Source organism: Manihot esculenta, chromosome 5 (assembly GCF_001659605.2).
Source record: "Manihot esculenta cultivar AM560-2 chromosome 5, M.esculenta_v8, whole genome shotgun sequence".
Taxonomy (NCBI): Eukaryota; Viridiplantae; Streptophyta; class Magnoliopsida; order Malpighiales; family Euphorbiaceae; genus Manihot; species Manihot esculenta.
In genome coordinates this window covers 6,805,326-6,829,604 of record NC_035165.2, presented here as the reverse complement: position 1 = coordinate 6,829,604, position 24,279 = coordinate 6,805,326, and the positions used below count along the sequence as shown (strand labels likewise).

At 30.8% G+C, this 24,279-nt stretch overlaps 2 protein-coding genes and 1 long non-coding RNA gene across 4 annotated transcripts; 2 read left to right on the top strand and 1 right to left on the bottom strand.

Annotated features, from left to right (window-relative positions):
* Positions 1 to 4,144: 4,144 nt before the first annotated feature.
* LOC110614992 (histone H2A variant 1) lies at positions 4,145 to 6,329 on the top strand. Its single transcript, XM_021756693.2, has 3 exons — positions 4,145 to 4,302; positions 4,597 to 4,717; positions 5,837 to 6,329. Exons 2-3 carry the CDS (start codon positions 4,604 to 4,606, stop codon positions 6,131 to 6,133), a joined length of 411 nt encoding a protein of 136 aa, XP_021612385.1. The 5' UTR covers positions 4,145 to 4,302; positions 4,597 to 4,603; the 3' UTR covers positions 6,134 to 6,329.
* An 8,568-nt stretch (positions 6,330 to 14,897) lies between these two features.
* LOC110615102 (beta-carotene isomerase D27, chloroplastic) lies at positions 14,898 to 18,396 on the top strand. The gene is made up of 7 exons (XM_021756812.2): positions 14,898 to 15,235; positions 15,320 to 15,459; positions 16,146 to 16,238; positions 16,516 to 16,577; positions 16,828 to 16,934; positions 17,664 to 17,756; positions 17,993 to 18,396. Exons 1-7 carry the CDS (start codon positions 14,977 to 14,979, stop codon positions 18,031 to 18,033), a joined length of 795 nt encoding a protein of 264 aa, XP_021612504.1. The 5' UTR covers positions 14,898 to 14,976; the 3' UTR covers positions 18,034 to 18,396.
* Positions 15,960 to 18,135, bottom strand: LOC110615103. Of its 2 annotated transcripts, XR_002487902.2 has the most exons (3): positions 18,080 to 18,135; positions 17,630 to 17,784; positions 15,960 to 17,326 (listed from the first exon to the last, which is right to left on the bottom strand). It is a non-coding gene; the product is annotated as an uncharacterized LOC110615103 (long non-coding RNA). The 2 variants fall into 2 exon arrangements; XR_006350637.1 differs by having other exon boundaries at positions 15,960 to 17,784.
* Positions 18,397 to 24,279: the final 5,883 nt, after the last annotated feature.

Genomic DNA, 24,279 nt, shown 5'->3' with positions numbered 1-24,279 from the left:
ATATTATCAAAATAATTACATTTTTAAAAAAATAAAATTAAATCAAAAAATATACAGTGAAATTAAAATTTTAAATTAATTTGATTTAATTAATTATTTCAATATAATAAAACAATGCATATTCTTAATTTTTATAAATTTAAATTTTATAAATATGAATTTTTCAATAAAAAGTTATTTAAAAGTCATATTTATGTATTTTAATCAACCAACTGATCACACTGTTAATTTTAATTAATAAATTATATTAAATTATTAAATAAATATCCAAAATATTTATTTCACAGTCAATGGATAAGTATTTTCCTTTGCATGTGAAATTTTGTTTTTAACTTTTGTTTTTTATCAAATAACCATTGTACGTAGATCGAATTTATGAAAGTTAAAATAAAATCATATATCATATCTTAAATCTATAATAAACTAGATGTAAGAAATCATTGTCTTACATACGTAATATTATTTTTCATATATTAACATTTTCTACAAATAATAAAAATTATGAACTTTAATAATTTTGTAAATGTTAACAATCGTTTTGCATGTCTATATATATTATTTAAAAGATAATATTGAGAATCAAACTTAATTAATTATGTTGATGGCCGTTGAGTTTTACTACCCCGATACAAGGCCAGATCCATAATGACAACTCTGATCTGTGGATCAAAAAGCCCCTCAATGAGCCGGCCTAGACCACCCGACATTGAGGTCGGGTCTCCCTTGGACCTCAATCTTCTCAAACCCAGCTCAGTTCTGAGATTTATCAGGAGATGGGATAACCGGCCCATCCATCCAGCAAATCTGCTTACACGCGTGTCAAGGAGGAATTAAATGACCGTTACGCATGTAGCAGACGTCTGATATTTTTATATGTCCGTATCCGTATGACAGAGACAGGTGCTCTAATAGCAGTAAGGCCGTTAGATGCTACTAGCAGACAAAGAAAAATAATAAAAGGAGAAGGGATCCTCCTTTCAGATTAAACTTATCCAACCATTGTAAATTCTATTTTTTATGGATCTCAAAGCATCATATGTGATCTTCAACTGCAAAAATTTAATCATCAACAACAGCGATTGATAGCATAATAATAAATTATCTAAATGAAATATTCAACTATCGTACTTAATTTATTATATGATTTTAAAAGTTATAGTGTTGAATTATATATTTAGCGTATAATTTTTTTTTAAAATCGGATACGTTAATAATAGAATATTGTTATTAATTTAAATTTTAATACTACATGAGTAAAATTATTAAAATTAATTATTTTTCATATTGTTTTTTTTTTGGCTTTCCCTTTTCAAGCTGAGTTATTGATTCATTAGTATTATTATTATTATTTTGTGATATTAGATGAGAAATCACAGTCAAGCATTTGCTTTATACATCATCAGCCCACAGCCCACTGTATATAAATTTTTAGCCGCTGGTTTTGAATTTTCGTCAGCCAAATAATAAATTATGTGCCTCTTTAAACAAGTCATATGTACTTATGCACTTTGTTGAAAGAAAGAGCAAGCAATAGCCGCTCACCTACAATTTGTCCATTTGGTACCAAACTTTCACAAGAAGAAAAACCCGTATCAACATTGTTACTCCTTTTGATATATATCAAATCTAAATTTAAATAAATAATATTTTATTAATTCAATATATGGGTGTGTAATAAATTTTAATACGTACATTTAAATATGTATAATCTATCACTAAATAATTAATAGACATCATGTTCGATAATATTATCAGTTCTATTAGTTATTAATTATTTAATAAATATAAGAAAATCATTATAATTTAATCGTAATTATTTTTTCTCCTCTATTTTGCAAAATATTTTGCAAAATATTTTTAAAAAAATTAATTTCATTATTAATTAGTTATGTAAAATATATGAATAAAGTTATATATAATGGTGTTAGCAAAATTTCTAAAATTATAAAATAATCTATTTTTTAAAAATATATACACTCATTTTTCTTAAAAAATTACTTAATTTTCTTTTTGTCCAATAAATATAAAATATTTATTAAACTTTTTGAATGCTCAAACCTCATAAATTATAAAAAAATATTTTATTAAAAGTATTTTTTAATTAAATTAATGGAAAATTGATATATATTTATATTATATATATTATTTTATAAACTACATATTCAAAGTTTTTGGTCCGGAAAAAAAAAATTGAGTTTAAATTTTTGCGTCCAACCGATTTGGGTTAACCAAGCTGAAGCGAATTTCAACCTAAAGTTCATTTATCCGTTGGGTTTTCGGATTTGTGCGAGTTGAGAAAAACAAGATTTGCTTAATGGCTTGTTGGGTAAATTCTTGAATCCGAGCCCATCTGCAACGGGCGAATTCAATAAATCCTTGTTTAACTTGGCATCTTGGCCCAAACCCACATCAGATGTTATAGGTTGGAGCCATACCTTAATCACCTAATCAACCCGTGAGCCCGTAAACCGGCACGTATGGACTTTCAAATTTTGATCAATTCGATTAATTCAAATCATTAAAAATTTATAAAATATTAAAAAAATCAAATTAAATTATAAAAATTAACCTAAATATAAATTAAATTAATTTTAATTTTTAATAAAACTCATACATGATATATCATAAAAATATATATTTTTGAATCGATTTAAATTGAATTTATTTAATTATTTGGCGTTAATTCTTATTTTTTTTATTAAAAATTATATTAAAATTAAATTGAAATTGTACGGAAAAATTATTTTAAAAATATATATATATATATATTTAAGTAATATATAATTATATTATAATTTTAATATATAATTCTAATAATATATTTTACATATTATATAATTTTATAATTATAATATTATTTAATTATTAAATTTTTTTTACTATTTAATTTAATTAATTAATTATAATTTATTCTATTTTAAATAGATTATATTTATATATAATATATACACTAATATAATATAAAATTACTAAAATAATTATATTATTATTTACATATATAATAATAATATAAAATTATTAATATAAATATAATGTTATTTTAATAATAAAATAGTTTTTTAATAATTTAAAATATTAAAAATTTAATATTTTAATTAATATAATTTTTTTTAAAAATATACAAACATAATAAATAATTTTAAAATTACTAAATAAAATTTTATCATATAAATTTTTTTTATTATAAAAAATAATATTATGAAAGCTTATTTAACCTTTAGTTAATAGTATTGAGATTTAATTAGTAAAAAGTATATAAACTTCATTGAGCTTATATCCAATTATTATTATTATTATTATTATAATAGTTAATCATTAGTTCTATTATATAATTTGATAAAGTCAAAAATAAATTGAAATTAAAATAATTATGACTATTTTAAAAATATATTTTATTCAATTAAGTTAATTTTATTTAAAATTAATTAATTTTACTATAAAAAATAAAAAAAATTAAATAAATTTATAATATACAGGAAAAATGATAAAACTCGTTTAATTGAAATTTATTTATTATGAAAATATTGTAATAAAATTTTGAAAGTTTCTATTGAAATTTTATTTTCTTTTTTAAGAATTTAAAAATTATAATAAAAATATTATATTATATTTAGTTATTTAGTATTTTAATGTATTTTAAATAAAAATATTATATAATATTATAAATATTTAATATTATTTTAAAATTAAAATATAAAATTTATTAATTTAACATAAATAATATTAATATTATATTATAATATTTAATTATTTCTTTTAAATTTTATTATAAAAATAAAAAATTATATTAAAATTAGAATTGATATTAAAATCAAACCGAAATAAAAAATACATAAAATTAAAATTTAATTTTAATTTCAAAAAATTTCTAGTAACCGCAAAAAATACGAGCCGAATATGTGATATCAAACCATTTCATATCAAGCAAAAGGTGAATGAAAAATAATTTTTCATTCCTTTTAATTTCCTTCCCTCCTTTATTACGTTTCTATCCAAACAAGGTGTTTATGGCCCAGTTAAGCACGAAGGTAAGGTTTGGAAATTAACAGGAGTGTATTGTAATCTTCTGATTAGAAATGGGGTATGGATGAAATTAATTAGAGGATGAGGGACAGATAGGCAAAAAAGAGTTGAATTTCGAAATAAAAAATTTGGAGTTTCCCCCCAAATTAATCCGCTCTTTCTGGCTTTCTTAGATTCAAAATCATGTCTTCATAGATCACCAATCAAACGCAAAATCCAAAACTTTCAACTCTCATTTTCAATCTCCAGTTCTCCATATCCTTTCTCCTTATTTATCAGGTCTCTCTCTCATCCTTTGAACTATGATTCTTTCTTTGTCTCTGCAAATTTTCTTTTACTTCTTGAAATTTTTTATAATTCCAATCAGATCTAAGTTTTCTTTTCTCCCCCCGGGTGAACATTTTCTTCCGATTCTCAAATATACATGGGGCTTTCTTTTATGGCTGCCTTCATTTTGTACATAATATCCAACTACATTTTGCTCCTGGTTTTTTAGGGAATCTTGATTCTTGAAGATTTTCTTGTTCTTCAGAGATTTCTTTTGCTTTAACTTTGAAATTTGAAAAAAAATAGGCGAAAGATGGCTGGAAAGGGAGGGAAAGGGCTTTTGGCAGCTAAAACTACTGCAGCTAACAAGGACAAAGACAAGGATAAGAAGAGGCCTATTTCGCGATCTTCTCGAGCGGGTATTCAGGTAAAATTCACCAATAATTTACTATTTCTCAGAGCAACTTTTTCGTTTGAGGATTGTTATTTATTGTAGAAAATTTCACAGAATATTATTTTTTAAGTGTTGAATGCGCTCTAGAAAAATTCACCAATAGTTTACTATGGCTGGTTATTTTAGGTGTGTGTGGCCATATTCATACTGTGAGGTGAGCCTCTGGTAATTTAACAAGCATGAAGTGTCTTAGAGGGTAAAATACTGTTTTCGTTTGAGTGGTATGAAATTATTATATGGTCGATCTCTTTTATCAATGTGCCCAAATGAAAGTTTATAAACACTATTCTTATAGTTATACCTTTCAAGATTGTGTATAGTAGGTCTCTAATGGTTCATTCTTGGGATTAATATTAAGAGGGCTCAGTTTTGCATCCCATTGGATGAATAATGGAGGTTTGGGGGAAAAGTAAGAGTTGCCATCTTTTTCTTGCTCATCTAATGAAACAAAAGAAAATGAATTGCACAAGGATTTTGGGTTGATTTTTCTATCCTATAAAAATGGTAGATTCTTAAGGAGTGATATGAGAGGTCTAAAAGAATGGTTCCCTTAACATGTATGATGGCTCCAAATAAACTCCCATTAGATAAAGCAGTGTTCTTGATATATTTCTCTCACAGACCACTGTTTTTTAGCTTGGTTTTTGCACAGTAATGTGTGGATATTCTGAGTGGAAAATTATTTTATTATTGTTTATAAGCCCCCCATGGACCAAGCCAATGGCAGATTGGCACGTCAGAAGTGGTAACTTACGTATAGCTTTTTGTAAGACGCTTAGTTTAGATATACTCAAGTGAAGAATGATAGAATGTGTGGAGCTGTCAAATAGAATCCCAACACTTGCTCACTTCACTTGCTTGATATAGCAATTCATAACAGACGGAGAACTAGTTTTTGAGATCCAACATCGGAAAACTTATTAGGTCCATACACTTTGTGGCTTCTGTTTTCGATGGATGAAAGAATCCTGCACAAACATGCATGTCATCTGTTTTCGTGGGCTAAGTTTACTCTGGAATACAAAGACGTGGCTGCTTCCCTTGCTAGGCCTCATATTTTGACATCTTTTCCTTCTCAATAAATGTGCTTAGTTTCCTGTTGGTCGGATTCATCGGCATCTGAAGCAAAGGACATCAGCCAATGGGCGAGTTGGGGCAACTGCTGCCGTCTACTTGGCTTCTATTCTTGAGTATCTGACTGCTGAGGTTCTTGAGCTGGCTGGAAATGCGAGCAAGGACTTGAAGGTCAAGAGGATCACACCCAGGCATTTGCAGTTAGCCATCAGAGGTGATGAAGAACTTGATACACTCATCAAGGGAACCATTGCCGGAGGTGGAGTGATCCCTCACATCCACAAATCTCTGATCAACAAAACAACCAAAGATTGACCTCAAGTCGTATGCAACTGAACAATTATGTGTTTTATGTGACTATCTTGTTTAGGATGACGTATGTCTGCTTGGTATTTGTTGGTGCTTGTCTGGTAAATCTTGGTAAGTATATATGATATTCTGACATCTGTGATTGTGTACTCTATAACTGGTATCTTTATTTAGAGTAGGGGTGTTTTTGTTGGATTGTTAAGTTGAATTTCTTAGCCTTTCTTGATTAATATTTCAATTTATTTTTAAAAAATTCTCGGACTTGATTGACTATTGTGCTAAGCTTCGAAGTGTTTCTTGGGCATTAACAAATACCAATAGGGAAAAAGGCTTATATCAATCGGAGATAACATACATATGCTATAAGATCATGGCCCATGCATAGAATGTGCAGACACACACACTACACCAATAGTTCAATGCTTTTTTTTTTTTTTTTTTTTTTTTTTTTTTTTTTTAATGTTGCACATTATTTATATTTGTTATATATATATTTTATTAATCTTTATATAATATAATAAAAACAAAATATGTTATCTTGAATAGCTAATTAAATTTAACTTTTTATTTAAGGGCAAATTTAATTTTTTCATTGAGAAAGAAATCTACAACTTTATGTCCATTAACCTCGTATGAGAGGCCTCGAAGAACAGACATGGTCTTCATTTTAAGCTTGGATTTCTGAATATTTTAATTCTCTAAATTATTTTATGCGGGTTTAAAATTAGTTAACTTAAAAATTATATTTTTTTTCTAAAATTTTTATTCATTTTGTTTTTCTTACGAATATTAAATATAATTTTTTTTATTAATTTTTAAATTATATTTATTTTAAATACATTAAATTTTATTAAATTTTAAAAGATCTTTAGAAGATTTTTTGAAAATAAAATAAAATAAAATAAAATAAAATTATGATATTTAATTTATATGTCATTATATTTATTTTTTAAAAAATGGACAATAAAATAAAATAAAAATGAATAAAAATTATATGATTGAGAATATATTAAAAAAAAAATAACATTAAAAACTTAAAATTAACTAACTTGGTCAAATTAAGATTTCCAAATAAAGGGAAATTCAGCCAAGGTTCTTAACTATGGAATCTTAGCTATGTAACTAATATGCCATATAAATACTCTACTAAGATTAGTTTCCACATTTTTTGACATTTCTAATAATTTCTAAAGAAATTATTTAATGGAAATATTTCTTAGTCAAAAAGAAATTTAAGTTATTTTTTTAAAAATAACTTTTTCTTTTTAAAAAAATTTATTTTCTAAATTTAAAAAAAAAATTATGTATAAATTTATTAATATACTTTTGCATTACAACTAAACACCGAAAAATAAATATTGAAGAATAAATTATTTTATTAAAAAAATATTTTTCTACATAAATTTTGTTCAAGAAAAATATTTTATTTATACAATTATTTCTTCATATAAATGGAGCTTAAATAATAAAATTCTACTCTCTGTGCATGTTTCTCTCGTCCTTCTGCTCTCTCTCTTATATGGTTTTTTATAGCCTCTTTATTTTTTTTTTGTCGTTTTAACTTCTGACTCCCTATCAACTTTACAAGCTCACTTGCTTTGCTACGAAGAAAACAAGATTCTAAATTTATTTTTGTTGAGATATAAAGTCAAATGATATATTATGAACTGTATAGTACACTCTACGATTGTAGATCCAACTCACAGAAAAATAACAAAATCCTAATTGCTATGCACGTAGCTAAATTGGTGAATTATATTAAATCTGTGTGTTATTTATATTTCATGCTTATTTTTTGATTATGTGATTGTTCAATTCTTAATAGTTAGTATTAGAGCTTTTAGTTCGTATTACAACAATTTGAAAAGATGATGGAAAATCCGAAAGTTCGAATTTAGAAGTTCGAAAGAATTGATTTTGGTTTTTGGAAGATGCAGATTGAAGATTATCTGTATCAGAATAAATTCCATGAACTCCTGTCAGGGGGAAAAGTTAGATTAGGGTTGATCCGTTTGACATTGGCGAAAAACATTGCCTTTAACATCGTTAAGGAGACAAAGATTACATGATTGTTGGCGGCTTTGGTAAACATATATGAAAAATCGTTGGCCGTTAAGAAGGTATATTTGATGAGTCATTTGTTTAATTTGGATATATCTAAAAATAGATTTATCACGTATCATATTAACGAATTGAATATGATCATCAGTCAATTAAACTTTGTCAAGATTAATTTTAATGATGAGATTAGAGCCTACTATTGATGTCCACCTTGAATTGTGGGATACTATTGTTTCTGCAATTAGCAGTTCACGTGGATCTAAGAAGTTAAAGTTTGATAAAATTTGAGATATTATCATGAGCCTGAGCATTCTCAAAAGGAAAATTGAGAATTCACCTGATAACGCATTCAACGTTGAGCGTAGGGTAGGAGTAAGTCGAAGGCAGGTCATAGTAAACATAGTTAGGGATGGCAACTTGTCGAGTATTTTCACGTATTTGATCCGACCGAATTCTAATGGGACGAGTTTAGATTTGAAAAATAATACTCGTGACGATTTCGTATCGAGTTCGAGTTTTATTTGCAGACTATTCACTACTCGAATCCGTTTATATAAATAATTAATTTAATATATCGTATCAGGTTCGAGTTTTATTTATAAGCTATTCACTGTCTGAATCCATTTATATAAATAATTAATTTAATATAAAAATATATATTTTATAATAATATTTATAAAAAAAAATTATATATTTTTATTTAAAAATTAAATATTTTCTAGAAATATTAAATATTTTAAATGAAAACTATCAATAAAAAATATTTTTTTATATAAATTATTAATTAAAATATATGAGACTAAACGGATTTGAGTTTTATTGATAATAATAATCGGGTTTGGGATGAATTTGAATCTTGTTAATATGAATTGGGTTAATGTTCAAATAATTTAATTTTCGCAGGTACCCTACCTGTTTATATATCTAAATATGGTCGATCGAAATCAAAGAGGTGGTAGAAATTTTAGGGCAGAAACGAGGTTATTTTTTAGGGCCGTGGTGAAAAGGGACACTTTAAGAAGGACTGCCTTAAACCTAAGAAGAAGAAAGGACAAAGAATAAGCCCCATCAAGATGATTATTCTGTATATTCTACAGATGATATTGGTGATATTTTAATTCTTAGTGTGGGTAGTTCGATTGACTCATGAATACTTGATTTAGATGCATTATTACATTTTTCTCCGAGCAGATAGTTATTCCATAATTTTAAGTTTGAAAATTATGGGAAGATATATCTTACTAATAATAAAGTCTTGGAGATTGCTGGAAAGGGGATGTGTATATTCAAACCTCAGGTGGGGGTAAGTGAAAGCTGCAGGATGTCAGGTATATTCTTGACTTGAAGAAGAATTTGATCTCTATTGGCCAACTGGACAGTACGGTTTACAAAACAGTGTTTGAAGAGAGATCTTGAAAAATTGTGAAAGGAGCTAGCTATGGTGATAGCATGAGGCACAAAATCTGGAACTTTATACACTACTGTAGGATGTTTGGACATGGTTGCTGCGGTTGATAGTACATCAAGCTTAAGTCTATGGCGTAACAGACTTGGACACATGAGTGAGAAGGAGATAAAGATGCTAGCTTCGAAGGGATATCTACAAGGATTACAATCTGTTGATATGGGTTTATGTGAGAGTTGTGTTCTGGAAAAGTAGAAACAGGTCAGTTTCACAAAAGCTACCAGAGAACCAAAGACAGAACGGTTAGAACTAGTATAAATAGACGTGTGAGGGCCATCCCTAGTTTCCTCTCTTGGTGGTTCGAGATGTTATGTTACCTTTATTGATGACTTTAGTAGGAAGGTATGAGTTTATATTCTGAAACACAAATAAGATGTGTTTGCCACTTTTAAAGGTGAAAGGTTTAAGTTGAAAATTAGATTGGTTTGAAGATCAAATGCCTAAGTTCTGATGATAAATGATAGTATGATTCTACAAAATTCAAGAAGTTTTATGCTAATGAGGGAATTAGATGCACCAGGATAGTTCCTGGTAAGGCAAGACAAAATGGGATTGCTAAAAGGATGAATAGAACATTGCATGAGTAAGCAAGAAGTATGAGGCTACATGCTGGGCTACTAAAAATGTTTTGAGTAAATGTAGTGAGCATAACAACATATTTGATAAATTTAGGACCTTCAGTTCCTTTAGGTTTTAAGATTCTAGAAGAACTTTGATTGGGTAAGGAGATCAAGCTTATTCACCTAGACTTTTAGGTGTGCTGCCTATGTTTACATTAATCTAGAGAGGAGAGACAAGCTTGATGCAAAGGCTTTGAAGTGCTATTATATTAGGTATGGTTCAGATCAGTTTAGATACAGATTTTGGGATGACAAAAATAGAAAGTTTTTTAGACATTGTAATGTGATATTTAATGAGAATATCCTGTATAAGGATAAGTCTGAGGTGCAATCTAAAGATGCAGAAGAGGTGGGAGCTGAGATTGAGTTTTAGAAAATTTTACATAGTGATGTTGTAATAAGACCATAGGAGAATCTAGAAAACATTGTTGCAAAACTAGAACAGCAGTCAGTCATATCTGAGCCAGTGTTGAGGAGATCTATTAGGGTACCAAGTCTCCATAAAGATATTATTATTAATTGATGGAGGGAAACCCGAATCTTTTGATGAGACTTTATAGGTGAAGGATTCAATCAGGTGGGAGCGAGCCATGAATGAGATATGGTCACTTGAGAAGAATGACATTTGGGAATTAACTGAGTTGCTTGTCGGGAAGAAAACTTTGTTGAACAAGTGGATTTACAGGATCAAGAATGAAACTGATGGTAAAGTTAGATTCACGGCTCGATTCACGGCTCGATTAGTGGTTAAGGGGTATTCACAAAGAAAATGTATTGATTACACTGAAATATTCTCTCTTATTGTGAAGCTAACCACAATCAGAATTTTGTTGAGTATTGTTACAGCAGAGGACTTGCATCTTGAATAGATAGATGTAAAAACAAAATTTTTGCATCGAGATCTAGAGGAAGAGATCTACACGAAGCAACCACAGGGATATGAGGTTCCTTGTAAGGAACACATGGTGTGCAAGCTCAAGAAGAGTGTGTATGGATTGAAGCAAGCTCTAAAACAGTGGTATAAGAAGTTTGACTCTTTCGTGTGCAGAAACGGTTTTCACAAGAGTGAAAAATATCAACGTTGTTATATTAATAAGTCTACTAACTTCTTTGTTATTTTATTCTTATATTGTGGATGATATGTTGATTGCAATGTCAAGTATGGAGGAGATCAATAATCTTAAAGGGAGATTGTCATTAGAGTTTGAGATGAAAAATTTGGTGTAGCAAAGCAGATTCTAGGAATGAGGATTTTTCAGAACAGATTTAATGAAATTATAAATTTGTCCTATGAGCAATACATTGAGAAGGTGTTGTCCAGGTTCTGAGTTGATGATGCTAAGCCCAGGAGCATGCCTTTGGCTAACTATCTCAAATTGTCAAAGGAGCAATCACCCAAAACAGCTATGGAGCGTGATCACATGAAAAAAGTACCTTATGTTTTTGTAGTTGGGAGTTTGATGTATGCTATGGTCTGCACTAGACCTGATATAGCACATGCAGTGGAAGCTATAAACAAATATATGTTAGATATAAGAAAGAGCATTAGGAAGCTATGAAGTGGCTTTTGAAATACCTAAAAGGAACAACTAGTACATCACTTTATTTTGGGAATGATAAGGTAGTATAAGAGGGTTTTGTTGATGTTGATCTTAGTGGATATGTAGATACAAGCAAGAGCATATTTGGGTATGTCTACACTATAGATGGGGCAACAATGAGTTAGATGTCTAAACTTCAGAAGTATGTCTCTATGTCATCTACAAAGGTTGAATATGTTGCAATTGCTGAAACTAGTAAAGAGATGATACCTAAAAGGAACAACTAATACATCGCTTTATTTTGGGAATGACAAGGTAGTATTAGAGGGTTTTGTTGATGTTGATGTTGATCTTAGTGGAGATGTGGATACCAACAAGAGCACATCTGAGTATGTCTACACTATAAATGGGACAACAATGAGCTGGATGTCTAAACTTTAAAAGTATGTCTCTATGTCATCTACAAAGGCTGAATATGTTGCAATTGCTGAAACTAGTAAACAGATGATATGGCTGACCGATCACTTGGAAGAGTTTGGTAAAAAGCAGTTTGACAATATTCTTTTCAGCGATAGTCAGAGTGTTATATAATTGGTGAAGAATCCAGTGTATCACTTCAGAACAAAGCACATCGGGCATAGGTACCATTTCAGTCACAGTCTAGTGAAAGAAGGTAAGATGTGTTTGAAGAAGATTGAATGTACTAAGAATCCAGTAAACATGTTGACTAAAGATGTTGAAGCTGGGATTGTACAAGGTTTCAGTTGGTCTTCTACAGTAGCATGGAAGATGTTTGTAGCTAGGTGTTTTTCTTGGATACATTGGCATAGAGAATAAAGATGGTTGGGTTGATTGGACCAATCTCCAAGTAGGAGAATTATTGAGATATGGAGGCTAATAATATATTATGGACTATACATATACCCCACGGTCGCGAATATACTATAATTATCTAAATTGGTGGGGAGAATCCGCCCCCGAAGTGAATTTTTGTAAAAATTATTTTATTTTTTTGTATTTTTTCTAGATATATACATATATAATATTTTTTTTAGTATATTCTGATTGAAAACTCATATAGAAATAAGAAAACTCTAGTCGCTATAGACGTAGCCAAATTGATGAACTACGTTGTGTGTTATTTATTTTTCGTACTTATTCTTTTATTGTGTGATTGTTCAATTCTTAACAATTTCAATTCTTACAAAATCTTCTAACAAATTTTAGAATTTCAATTCAAATATGAAAACAACCAACACAACTCAATTAAGAACATCACCATAATATCAATGCAAAGTGCATTAACTGTCAGGGGTAATTTTTGCCTGAATTCGGTTTAATATGGATTCGATGTATAAATATATATGTCCCTCCATATGGTACCCTTGCCTTTATATTTTATGTCTATAATGGACCATGTCTAAGTAAATTTTTTTCTTAATTTTGTTTGCTTATAGTTTGAAGAATGAGTTGCAATTTGAGATTTATTTTATTTTCATATATTACAAAGAATGAGGAGTTTACCGAGGAGAATGCATAGGAAGAGTCAAAGAGGAGATATTAACTAGGGAGAAAGAAGCTAAAAAATGAAGAAGCATACGCAGGGATATGAGAAAATGAGGATGAGTGATTTTTTATGACAAGGAGTGAAGGACCATTACTATTGTATAGATAAGACAGTGAAAGGGATCGTAATTGTGAGAGTGATCGGAAAAGTTTATAAGAGTGAGATGGTGGAGGCAGGTTGTCGCAGTTAGGGATTACTCGAGAATGATTTGAAATTTATCTTAATAGAAGTTCAGTTAATCTTGATTTATTTTTTGAATAAATTAAATTTTAATTTATTAATTATTTAATTTTTAATTTTTATGAGTTAATTTATTTATAATTTATGAACCAACTTGTGAATAGTCCTATTTAACTAAAATGATTTGATTTTAAAGTTAGTATTATAAAACTAAAACTCACTAGACTTAAAAATGACATGTTAAATCCAAGGGAGTTGTATAATTTTGTTAGAACATTGTTTTTTTTTCTTCTTTTCTAACTTGTTAAGTCAGCAATTTAGCATCACCTTTCGTCACTCTAACTAAACCTGATTTGTCCACTCTTGGTCTGTAGAAGTTGACATTTTACATTGAACTTTGGTTGAATCCAAATGAACACGTGACTATTGTTTCTAAATTTATCTCCTAATAAAAACACTTCTTTATCTTCTAAACTTAATGCCAATTGGACTCTCAATCCGAAACTGGGGAGGCCTGCATCATTTAAACTTAAGTTCACATTGTTTGACATCCTTGACAAGCCAAATCAATGATGTCACTCACCTTACAACTTCAATGGGAGTTGACAGTAGCATCCTTCATTTTAAATGGTTTGTATTTTACAGGGTTTTTGTATATATCTTCACCTTGGACACTAAACGAAACCGACAAGCAAAGCATCTTTAGGCCCAACCAGGAATAAATTTTGGGGGAGTTACGAGATTCCTAAATCCTTAGCATTTGTTCTGTCTTTAAGCGGCTTTGATCTGTCTTTATTAGGGATACAACGGATACTGTTTTTGGTTATTTTATTTGACTAAATCTTAATATAATAAATTTAAATAATGATAATTGAATTTAAAATAAATTTAAATTTAAAAAATAATAGAATTTAAATTTTATATATAGATTATTTATTTGAATTTATTTATATAAATAATTAATTTAATATAAAAATATATTTTATAATAATATTTGTAATTTTTTTATATATTTTTATTTAAAATTTTAAATATAAATATTCTTTAAAAATATTAATTTTTTAAATGAAAATTATTAATGAAAAATATTTTTTATATAAATTATTAATTAAAATATATAAACTAAACTGTTTATATTTTATTCAAATAATAATATTTAAATTTAAAATGAATTCAATTAATTTAAATTAATTTTTAATTAAATTTAAAATAAATTTAAATATTATTAATATAAATCTAATTTGAACGGTTTAATTTTCACGTATACCTGTCCGTTTATATTCCCAACCCTAACCCTTGTACTTGGTTGTTTATATATACACCTGCCGTCTCTCTGCAAGTACTAAGTAGTAAAAAAAAAAAAACTGTATCAATACAAACTTGGTGTCTTTCTTTCTGTTTTTCTAATATCAAACATGGAAATACAATTTCTTTCACGAAACAGAAGCAATCTTCCATCAATACCTCTGCCGAGGCGTCTTCCCAAGCTTCATCGCTTGCCAGTTCTTGCAGTGCTTACTAGGCCGCCGGAGAAAATTACTGGAGTAAAAGAGAAGAATAGTTCAAAGCCGGCAGATAAGGTAAGGGAACTCACGAGAAAGACTGTGTACAATGATAACTGGTTTGATAAACTAGCCATCAACCATCTTTCCAAGAGTGTTCAAGCTGCAACAGGTATTGTTATTATTTCTCTGTCTCTCTCTCTTGCTGGTTCTTTTTGAGGGTAAAGAAGATGAGAGGGTGGAAGGATATATGCAGGGTTGAGAAACTGCAAGACTGGATATGAGAGCTTGGTGCAGGCAGCAATGGATGCTTCACAAAAATTCAGCCTGATTCAACAACGTGAACTTGTGCTTCAAGCTCTTGATACAGCCTTCCCTAGACTAATCCTTGACCTGGCAAGTTCCTTTCATTCATTATTCTTGTTTTTTTCTCTACTCTTCTCTTGAACAAGGAACATAATGATGCAAATTACATTCATGAACCCCTTCATCTAATTTCCTAAGAGGATAGATCTACTAATATCACCACATGATATTATGGTAAATTAAGAGCACATTGGCAAGTTCATTTCATTTATTATTCTTGTTTTTCTTTGACTTGATGATTGATAAAAAATGGCTTTCGCATACTCTTCGTCATTTTATATGATTATTTTTCAAGAAAAAAAACTAAATGAATTTTTATAAAATAATTGAAAAGTAAAATAAAAAAAAATTGATAAAAAAGAAATTAATTAAACTGAATTTTTAGCATAATTCTTGATTTCAAATGGGAAGACAGTGATAGTGATCTGAATCATTAATCAATCAATTGCAGATTTGTCTTCATATTTCTAACTATGCGTGTTCATTCATGAAAAACTGTAAAAATAACTCTACAATCAGAAGCAGCTGCAGGTCTCAATTGCTTTATATAAGTTTTCAAAGGCCATCTATGTCTATACATAATCATTCCATTTATAGGCAGTGCTTTTGAAGTTCATTTCACAGTTACATCATGCTTAGAATCAAGAGTTTTAAGAATTCCATCCAGTTAATTTTTTCAAACAAAACTGATATGAATTTCCCGTTGTTGATTGCAGATAAAGGCAGTGATGCCCCAATCTCAATTTGCAAGAGAGTATTTTGCAGCTTTCACCACCTTGTTTTTCGTCTGGCTAATTGGGCCATGCGAGGTATGCACAAATCTCTCTTCCAAGATTTCTGATATTACTTCCAAGACCCTTTAAAGGGGATGGGATGATATTCAAATCAGATCAATAATAGGACATCAAAGAGTCCCTCAATCACAAAACTTTCTCATATCTTTTGTCAGATAGCAAACAGGCGCAGATAATAATAATAATAATAATGACAATAATAATAATAATAATAATAATAATTTGCTAAAAAAGATGCTGCATAAAATGGATATTACCAGGACTGACTGCTCTTGATCACTTGACAAACAAGGTGCGGGAATCAGAGCTCAATGGAAGAAAAGAAAAGAATGTAGTCCATATAGAAAAGTGCAGGTAACTTTAACTTCCCTCTCCAATTTTAATTTACAACTGTTTAATGGGGTCCCATTTCACCAACCTAAGACACTTTTCATTTCTGAAACCAATCTGCTCCGATGAGTGTTACTATTTTCTCCATTTAACATTATGGCCAGCATAATGGTAATAATCACCATCATTATCAAATAATCATCAAAATTTTTAATACAACTAGTGCTAATCCCCTTTTCTTTTTTATTACTATTACTATTTTATGATCTTGCAGGTTTTTAGAAGAGACTAATTGTGTTGGGATGTGTACTAATCTCTGTAAGGTTCCTAGTCAAACCTTTATTAAGCACTCTCTGGGAATGCCAGTCAACATGGTTCCTAGTAAGTAAACTCATTCACTAACCCTTGATTTTTTATAGCATTTACACTGCTAATGGAGATCACTTTATCAACCATCTTGTTTGTTAGACAATCTTAAGAAACTGTAGATTAATAGAAGAAAAAAAAAAGGGAATATTACTTTATCAAGCCATGTCTAAAATTTGATATATTGATGAGAGAAAGGGTGTATAATCTGCACTAATAGTAATACCAAAAACTATTCTCCATTTCCTCTTATAGTAACTTATAAAAACAAAAGAAAAAGAAATCATACTATAGTACCTGCACTAGAGAATGTGGAGGCCATGCTCATGATGTAAATGGAGGGCCCAAGCATAACCACTTGGGGCACAAAACCACATGTAGACCCATCCAATCTGAGGTGAGAATTCCTGCAAAGAGCTTGAAACTGCAAATATAAATTATATGTGGCAAATGGACAGTAACAAATCTTGGCCGTAAATCAAACATGGATGCTTCTATGTTTAGTGCCAACTAGTCCACCATGTTATACGCAAGACACTGATATTCTTCACGAAACCAATCATTATCGTGTAACCTACAGCTTAGTTGATATGACCACAAGCATCATCCACATTCTCAAGTGCCAATCATAAATTAAGCACAGAAAAGCAGTGTTAGCATTCTGCATTAACATATGATGAATCATGATTAGAACCCATCCATTAGTGCACCTTAATAATAGTTCTATGCCATCTGACTATGCAGATTTTGATGATATGAGTTGCGAGATGATATTTGGTCAGGATCCTCCTATGCCAACTGAAGATCCAGCATTCAATCAACCATGCTATAAACTATGTAATTCTTCCACTGAGCCCTTCGGTTTCTACATACATAAGTGCAGAGATTGTTAATATCCATTCATCTCCTACTATAAACAGCCTCATACAAGATCTAGCACATATCAAGTGAAAAACTTTTGATATGGGCCTAAAGGGAGCTAAACAATTGTGACTACCAGTAACCAATTCTTTCTGAAACTAAAATGGAAAAACTGTTGCTGACTTGCATAATTTTTGTGTGTAAATTCACAGGTAAAACAAAACAAAAGCATAGAGTGAAATGCTCCAGCTAAACATGAAGGGACATAAAGAAGGGCAGTTCAGATGAGAATCTTCTACCTTGACAGCTATCTTGAAGTTTTAAGAAAACAACTTTTCATAAATATCTGCACCGGAAAATCAAAAGAAACATTTAATGATACTTTCACATACTCAGGGGCAATCTAATTGAGTATCCTGAAACTTATGAATAGTAAACAAACCCTGCAACATTTCAGTAACATTATCATTCAAATTCCAAACATCAGCAATACCCAAGAGCAATTGTTCATTTCCAGTAACATAAATGGTAACAATGGCTTGTATAGGTTGTGAGTGACTCATTGTTCCTTGGTTTGATTTCTCTATAAATTTTTTATGCATACTTTGAAGGTTTAGAGATGTTAACATTTGCGTGTAGCAGTAATAGGTAAAAATATGATAATATCTCATGCCGGCTATTTTAAAAAAGGGTAAACTGTAATTTAGTCCCTCTAGTTTAGTGAAATGTAACATTTCGTCCCTCTATTTTAAAAAACCTTTAATTTAGTCACTGTGATTTTTAAAAACTACGCCATTGGTCCCTCCCGTTAGATATTCAGTTAAATCACCGTTAATTTTAATTAAAAGACTAAAATACCCATAACAGCTTCTTCACCTCACCTGCTTCCTCCCAAATGGCCACTTCCGCATTCAGGTCCACCACCAATCGAACCCCATTGCGAAATCCTCCTCTGCTTCGTCCACTAATGACTCCTCTTCTTCCAATCGGAGCTCCTCGGCTCACCGCCGCTCTCGGAGCCTCAGCCATTTCTCCTGGCCTTTGCCTCCGTCAGGGGATGAATAAGGGTGAAATTTTGAGCACAAACAGAGAATTTGGTAGTGCTGAGATTGTAGTTTCTAAACATAAATGGAAAGAAATAAAGGCGAATCCAATGTCTTCCAGGTTTATTTACTGAAAAAGAGTAATAAGAAGTCTCATTGAATATTCTTGCAGTTTGGAAAAGAGAAGGGTTATAGGCTGATGAGTTGGGACTTGAACTAGCATTTGCAAAAGTGATGTGTGGGGTTGAAAGCAGATTGGAAAAAAATTGATCAGCTACAAATACACGGTCCCCCACTGATTTATTGGTGGAGGATCCACAATCTATCAAGTAGTCGTCTACAGGATTATATCCTAAGGAAACACATATCAAACACATTATGAATGAAATCCAGATGAACAACACAGAGCCCCAATTATTCACCATGACCAGAAGAACAAAGAGAGAAGAATGGTTAAATTTTAAGAATCGAAACCCAGATTACAAAATAAAAATTCAGAAGCTGTGAAACCCATATTAGCTCAAAGCTGAGAGTTTGACAGGAGACAAACGTAAATGGCCAGCTAGAACTACAGAGGAATCAAAAGAAAGCTAACTAGCAGAAAATAATGCCCAATTGTAAAAGAACTCTGTAAACTTTTTGACTAACCTGAGAAGGAATATTTACAAGCACAGAAGGCAATAAAAATAGAAGTATACAGAATCCTCACTACCACTTCAAAATATCAACAACCCGGCAGAGAAATTCAAGAAATGCAAGGAATAAATACAAGGGTCAGCTAAAAAATCATAGGAAATCGGAAAAGAGAAGAAGAAGAAGGAGGAGGAGATCGGGAATGAGAAGAAGAAGAGAAGAGGAAGGAGAGAGAATGGGAAGAAGAAGAAGGAGATCGGGAAGGAGAAGAAGAAGAAGAGAAGAGGAAGAGGAATGAGAGAAAATGGGTATTTTAGTCTTTTTAACTAAAATTAACGGTGATTTAACTGAAAATCTAACGGGAGGGACTAATGGTATAGTTTTTAAAAATCACAGTGACTAAATTAAAGGTTTTTTAAAACAGAGGGACGAATGGTTACATTTCACTAAATCAGAGGGACTAAATTACAGTTTACCCTTTAAAAAATGTTACACTTTATGGAGGACAAAATTATAGTTTCCATGATATAACATTTCCTCAGAAGTCCGAAGAACTGAAATGAGCTTGACATATTAGTGAAAAGCATTAAATTGGATTTACAGGGTAAAAAGATTATTTTTGGTTTAAACATGGCCATCCATGCGTACCACAGTTGCAAATGAAACTTGCAGCTCAAACATGCAACAAACAGTCCTGGTATTAATGCAACTCACTGGGGATTCTATGTGAAACAATTACTCCTCGCCATTAGCTATCTATGAAAAGACAACTACAGTATGCTTGAGAGCAGAATATTTCAAAGTGCCAGATTTAGCTACTACAATACAAAAGATTCCCCAATTTCCCATATCCTAATTATATCTAATATGGCTTGAAACTTTAAACATATAGATTATATGAAAACTGAGAGGTTAATAATGTCAAATATTTCTCTTTCTTTATTGGAATGAGATGATCATCACGGCCACCGGGAATAAAAAACAAAAATAAATAAATAAATAAATTTATGAATTACATTTGTCAAACTCTAAAAAGTTATCAAAAGTTAAATATCTTTCCACATTGAGAAAAGAAACTGTTTTGTGATGGTCATAAAATGTAGAGGACTTAATGCTCCAAAGGTTTCTTCTCAATCTTTGATGAGCCTTGGACAAGATTGATACATCTCTAATTCTTAATAATGCTAATTGCAAGGCCAATAAGAATCTTCATAATGAAAAGCGCTTTGACTGAAGCTCTAGTGTCGGCTATAAAATCAGCATTGTGGACCAAGATTGTCTCCCACATTTTCGGTGCGCTGTCAAGTGACGAAACTAGGACTCATCAGCTGTCTTTTCTGTCTTGTTGAGAGAGTGTGACTGAGTATTCCAACCCACATTTACCTATTAAAAAATTTAAGCTGGAAGAGGATGCCATCTCTTAAAGTATAGTGGTGTTTAAATGAAAGACTTAGCATTCTTCCAACCAAATTCATAAGACCATGTTTGGATCTCAACAAAGCAGAATACATATTCAGAAGCATTCTATAACAGAACACCCAGAGATTGGATTTGGAAAGATTAATTCAGGCTACCGAAGTTTCAAGGACATGGATGAAGGTCGTGTGCTCTCCCTCCCCCCAAACACAAAAACCACCACCACAAAGCGTTTCAGCTAAATAATTCATAAACTAGAGGGTAAAAAATCATTAGATTCCATTATTTACACGATGCCAAGCAAGAGGAAAAAACCATTGCAGTGCGAACATGAAATATCATAAGCTACAGAGGTTTCGCATTTCAGTCAATGTGGAAATCATCCATTTTGCAGTTGAAAACGACACCACCATTTTCTCAGACCATCCAATACATAAAAATCATATTAAAAGAAGAAAAACCTAAATTGCAATTTCATAAAAAAAAAAAAAGTATAATGCCTCGCAAAATGATTAAAAAATCAACTGATCGATTATCAATTAATCAATTAGAAATCTAGAACAAAATAAAACGAACAATTCGAAGATGAAACGAAGAAATGAATTACCATTCACTGGCAGCTTCCATGCCAACAGCGGAGAAGCAGCAATGGCCTCAGAGCAGCAGAAGTGAAACATTCCATTTCCAAACATGATAGTCCATGGATCAGAAATTAATTTCAGTCCAAGCCCAGGTGTTAATTGGGTTGATTAAACCAGGCCTTCCATACGCTCAAACAGGGCGTCACCAAAGTTTCTGAACCCAAACACTCCTCATCAATATCACATTATTAGCCAAGTGATAACCTGCCAAAGGTCCCAACAGAGGAGACAACGCCAGAATGACAAAGACAAGTAGACAAGCATCCACGATAGAGATTGGACACCATTGGAGATGAGAATTTAAAAGTTTGTGCATTTTTCCCCCCTGCAAAGCAAATGAGGTGACAAAATTGATCCACACTCAAATAGGAGTAAAAGCCCTAGGCAGCGGCATGTGGCCAATGCCAGTGCACTATTTAAATCTCTTAACGCTTACAGGGATAAGCCTGACCCTGTGTGCTTTTGGGGTGACAAGAACCCATCTTTTCTTCCTCTCTTTCAGAAATTCTTGGGTTTTGATTCTTTTGTTTTTTAAAGATTACTACATATGAAAGGAACAATGTATGTTATAGAATTAATCATTGAGGTAAGATAAATCAAATTAATTATTGAGGCTTAAGAACTGCTAATTCAGGTCTCAGTAAATGCTTCCACGATTCTATATGGAATGCCCCCTTGGTGAAGAAGGCATGGATACCTTCTCTATATACTTCGTGATGGACAAGCTTCGCCTGCGGAACATGAAGCCACAAGCTGTGTCAACAGTGGTTCTGAATACATAGCCGAACAGGGCCTACATAAGTCAACCTTTCTTTTCTAAATGCACATGTTAATGCCATGGCTACAATAAGACAGCTAAGCAAAACCTACTTGTTTTGGTTGCTGCAAAAAATCAAGGAACAAATCCGCCTGGCCTTGTTGGCAAGGGGGGCCCAACCAAGTGAGGAATGGGCCACAAGCCCTATAATGAAAAAGTGATGTGATAAAGGCCCACATTTCTAAGAGATAAGCCCCTGTGTTACCCTCCTCGCTCTAATGAATTATTATCACCTTTGAAACCCCACCACATTTGAATCTTTCCTTTTATTCAATTCAATACCCTCTTGCATGACCAATCAACAAGACTTCATTTTTTGTTTTTTTTTTTTTAATTATCGTTTACATTTCATAAATAAAACTAAATAATTTATTGATAGTATTTCTGCTTTCTGAAATAAAATTTTAAATTAAGAAATTAGTTGAAATGCTGTGAAGATATCAGTTTCTTTTAATTTAATAAAATTTCTATAATTACAATAAAAAATAACATAAATAAGTTTTATTTTGGTAATTAACTGGTATGAGATTTCTGACTAGGAATTATTAAAATTAAATTCTTATATATAATAAAAATGTTTGTTTATTTGTGGTTGGAGGAATAAATATGCACATGACATGTTAGGGTTAAGTGGCACATTATTATGAGGGAGCAGTGTGTAGTATTTTTGTATGGCCCAACACAACATAGGTACCTTTCATTCGTAAATGAAGCAACTTCCCTATGTAGTACTTGTAGTTCTAGTGGATAAACATTAAGCCTTAAATATCTCCCACTTATCTATCCACCTTCGTTTTGCCGATAAAGACAATGCTTCTGTGGGCTTCTCTCCATTTTTGAGCCACCTCCATTTAAATTATTTTGAAATAATTGATAGAATCGAGTAAATTTAACATTTTAATTTTTTAAAAAATAATTATTTTATTTTTATTCAATTTAATTAAAAAAATTTGAAAAAATTAAATCCAATCAAATAATTATTATTTATTTAAAGTTATAAACACTAAATAGATTATTTTTAAAACAACTACAAAAAAAATTTAATAAATGAAAGTTGTAGTTCCCTGGTATGAATCATCTGCAATTGCGTGGATGCTATACTATGACATTGTCTGTGTATCTGTTGGCGAGACAAGAAATGAAGGGCAAATCCTGGACAAAAGATTCGCTGAATTTTCATATTAATGAATTCTCCCAATCAAATTTAATCACAGGACACTGTGTACCACCACCTGCATCTGCATCTGTCCATTTCCCCTGCCATTTAAATCACATCACACTTAAATCGCATCACAGATCACGCTACTCGCTCAGGTCAGCCCTTGCAACTACTTAAAAAGCTCCCATTTAAGTTAGTTCCATGATCTTCAATTTTGATGACGTCAAATATAAGATGTATGGAGGGAACTTGTATGATAATTTTTCTTTTTTTTTTTTTTTTTTTTTTAAATAAACAGCTCTATTTTATTTCAATGGTAAAAGACTGTTCTTTTTATTTTTTTTGACCGTGCATATTGTGGAATTGATCAATGTATATATATTTTGTCATCACATTATGATGGTGTTAGCAGAATTTGCTTCAAATTGATTGCTTAGAGATTCTAATTTTTATGATAGCCTTTGAGATTTAATGAGAAATTCGAAATAATATGATCTGAATGTAAATTACCTCGAGTTAATCTTAGCTATTCAAATAAACGAGTTTCTATTCCTCACGTCTCTCAATCGGTCGACATATCATGTGAACTTTTGAAAATTGCAACTAACCGGAGGACGCTGGTACCTCCCATTGGGCTTCGCCTTAGCTACGCAAACACTGTTGACCATAATTTTCAGAGCAACACCAATAGAATGGTTATTCATCGATTGGAGACAAAAACCCTTGTGTACCTAATCTTTTGCTTTCATACAATCAATAACCCATTTTTGTTAATGCATGCCTTCCAGTT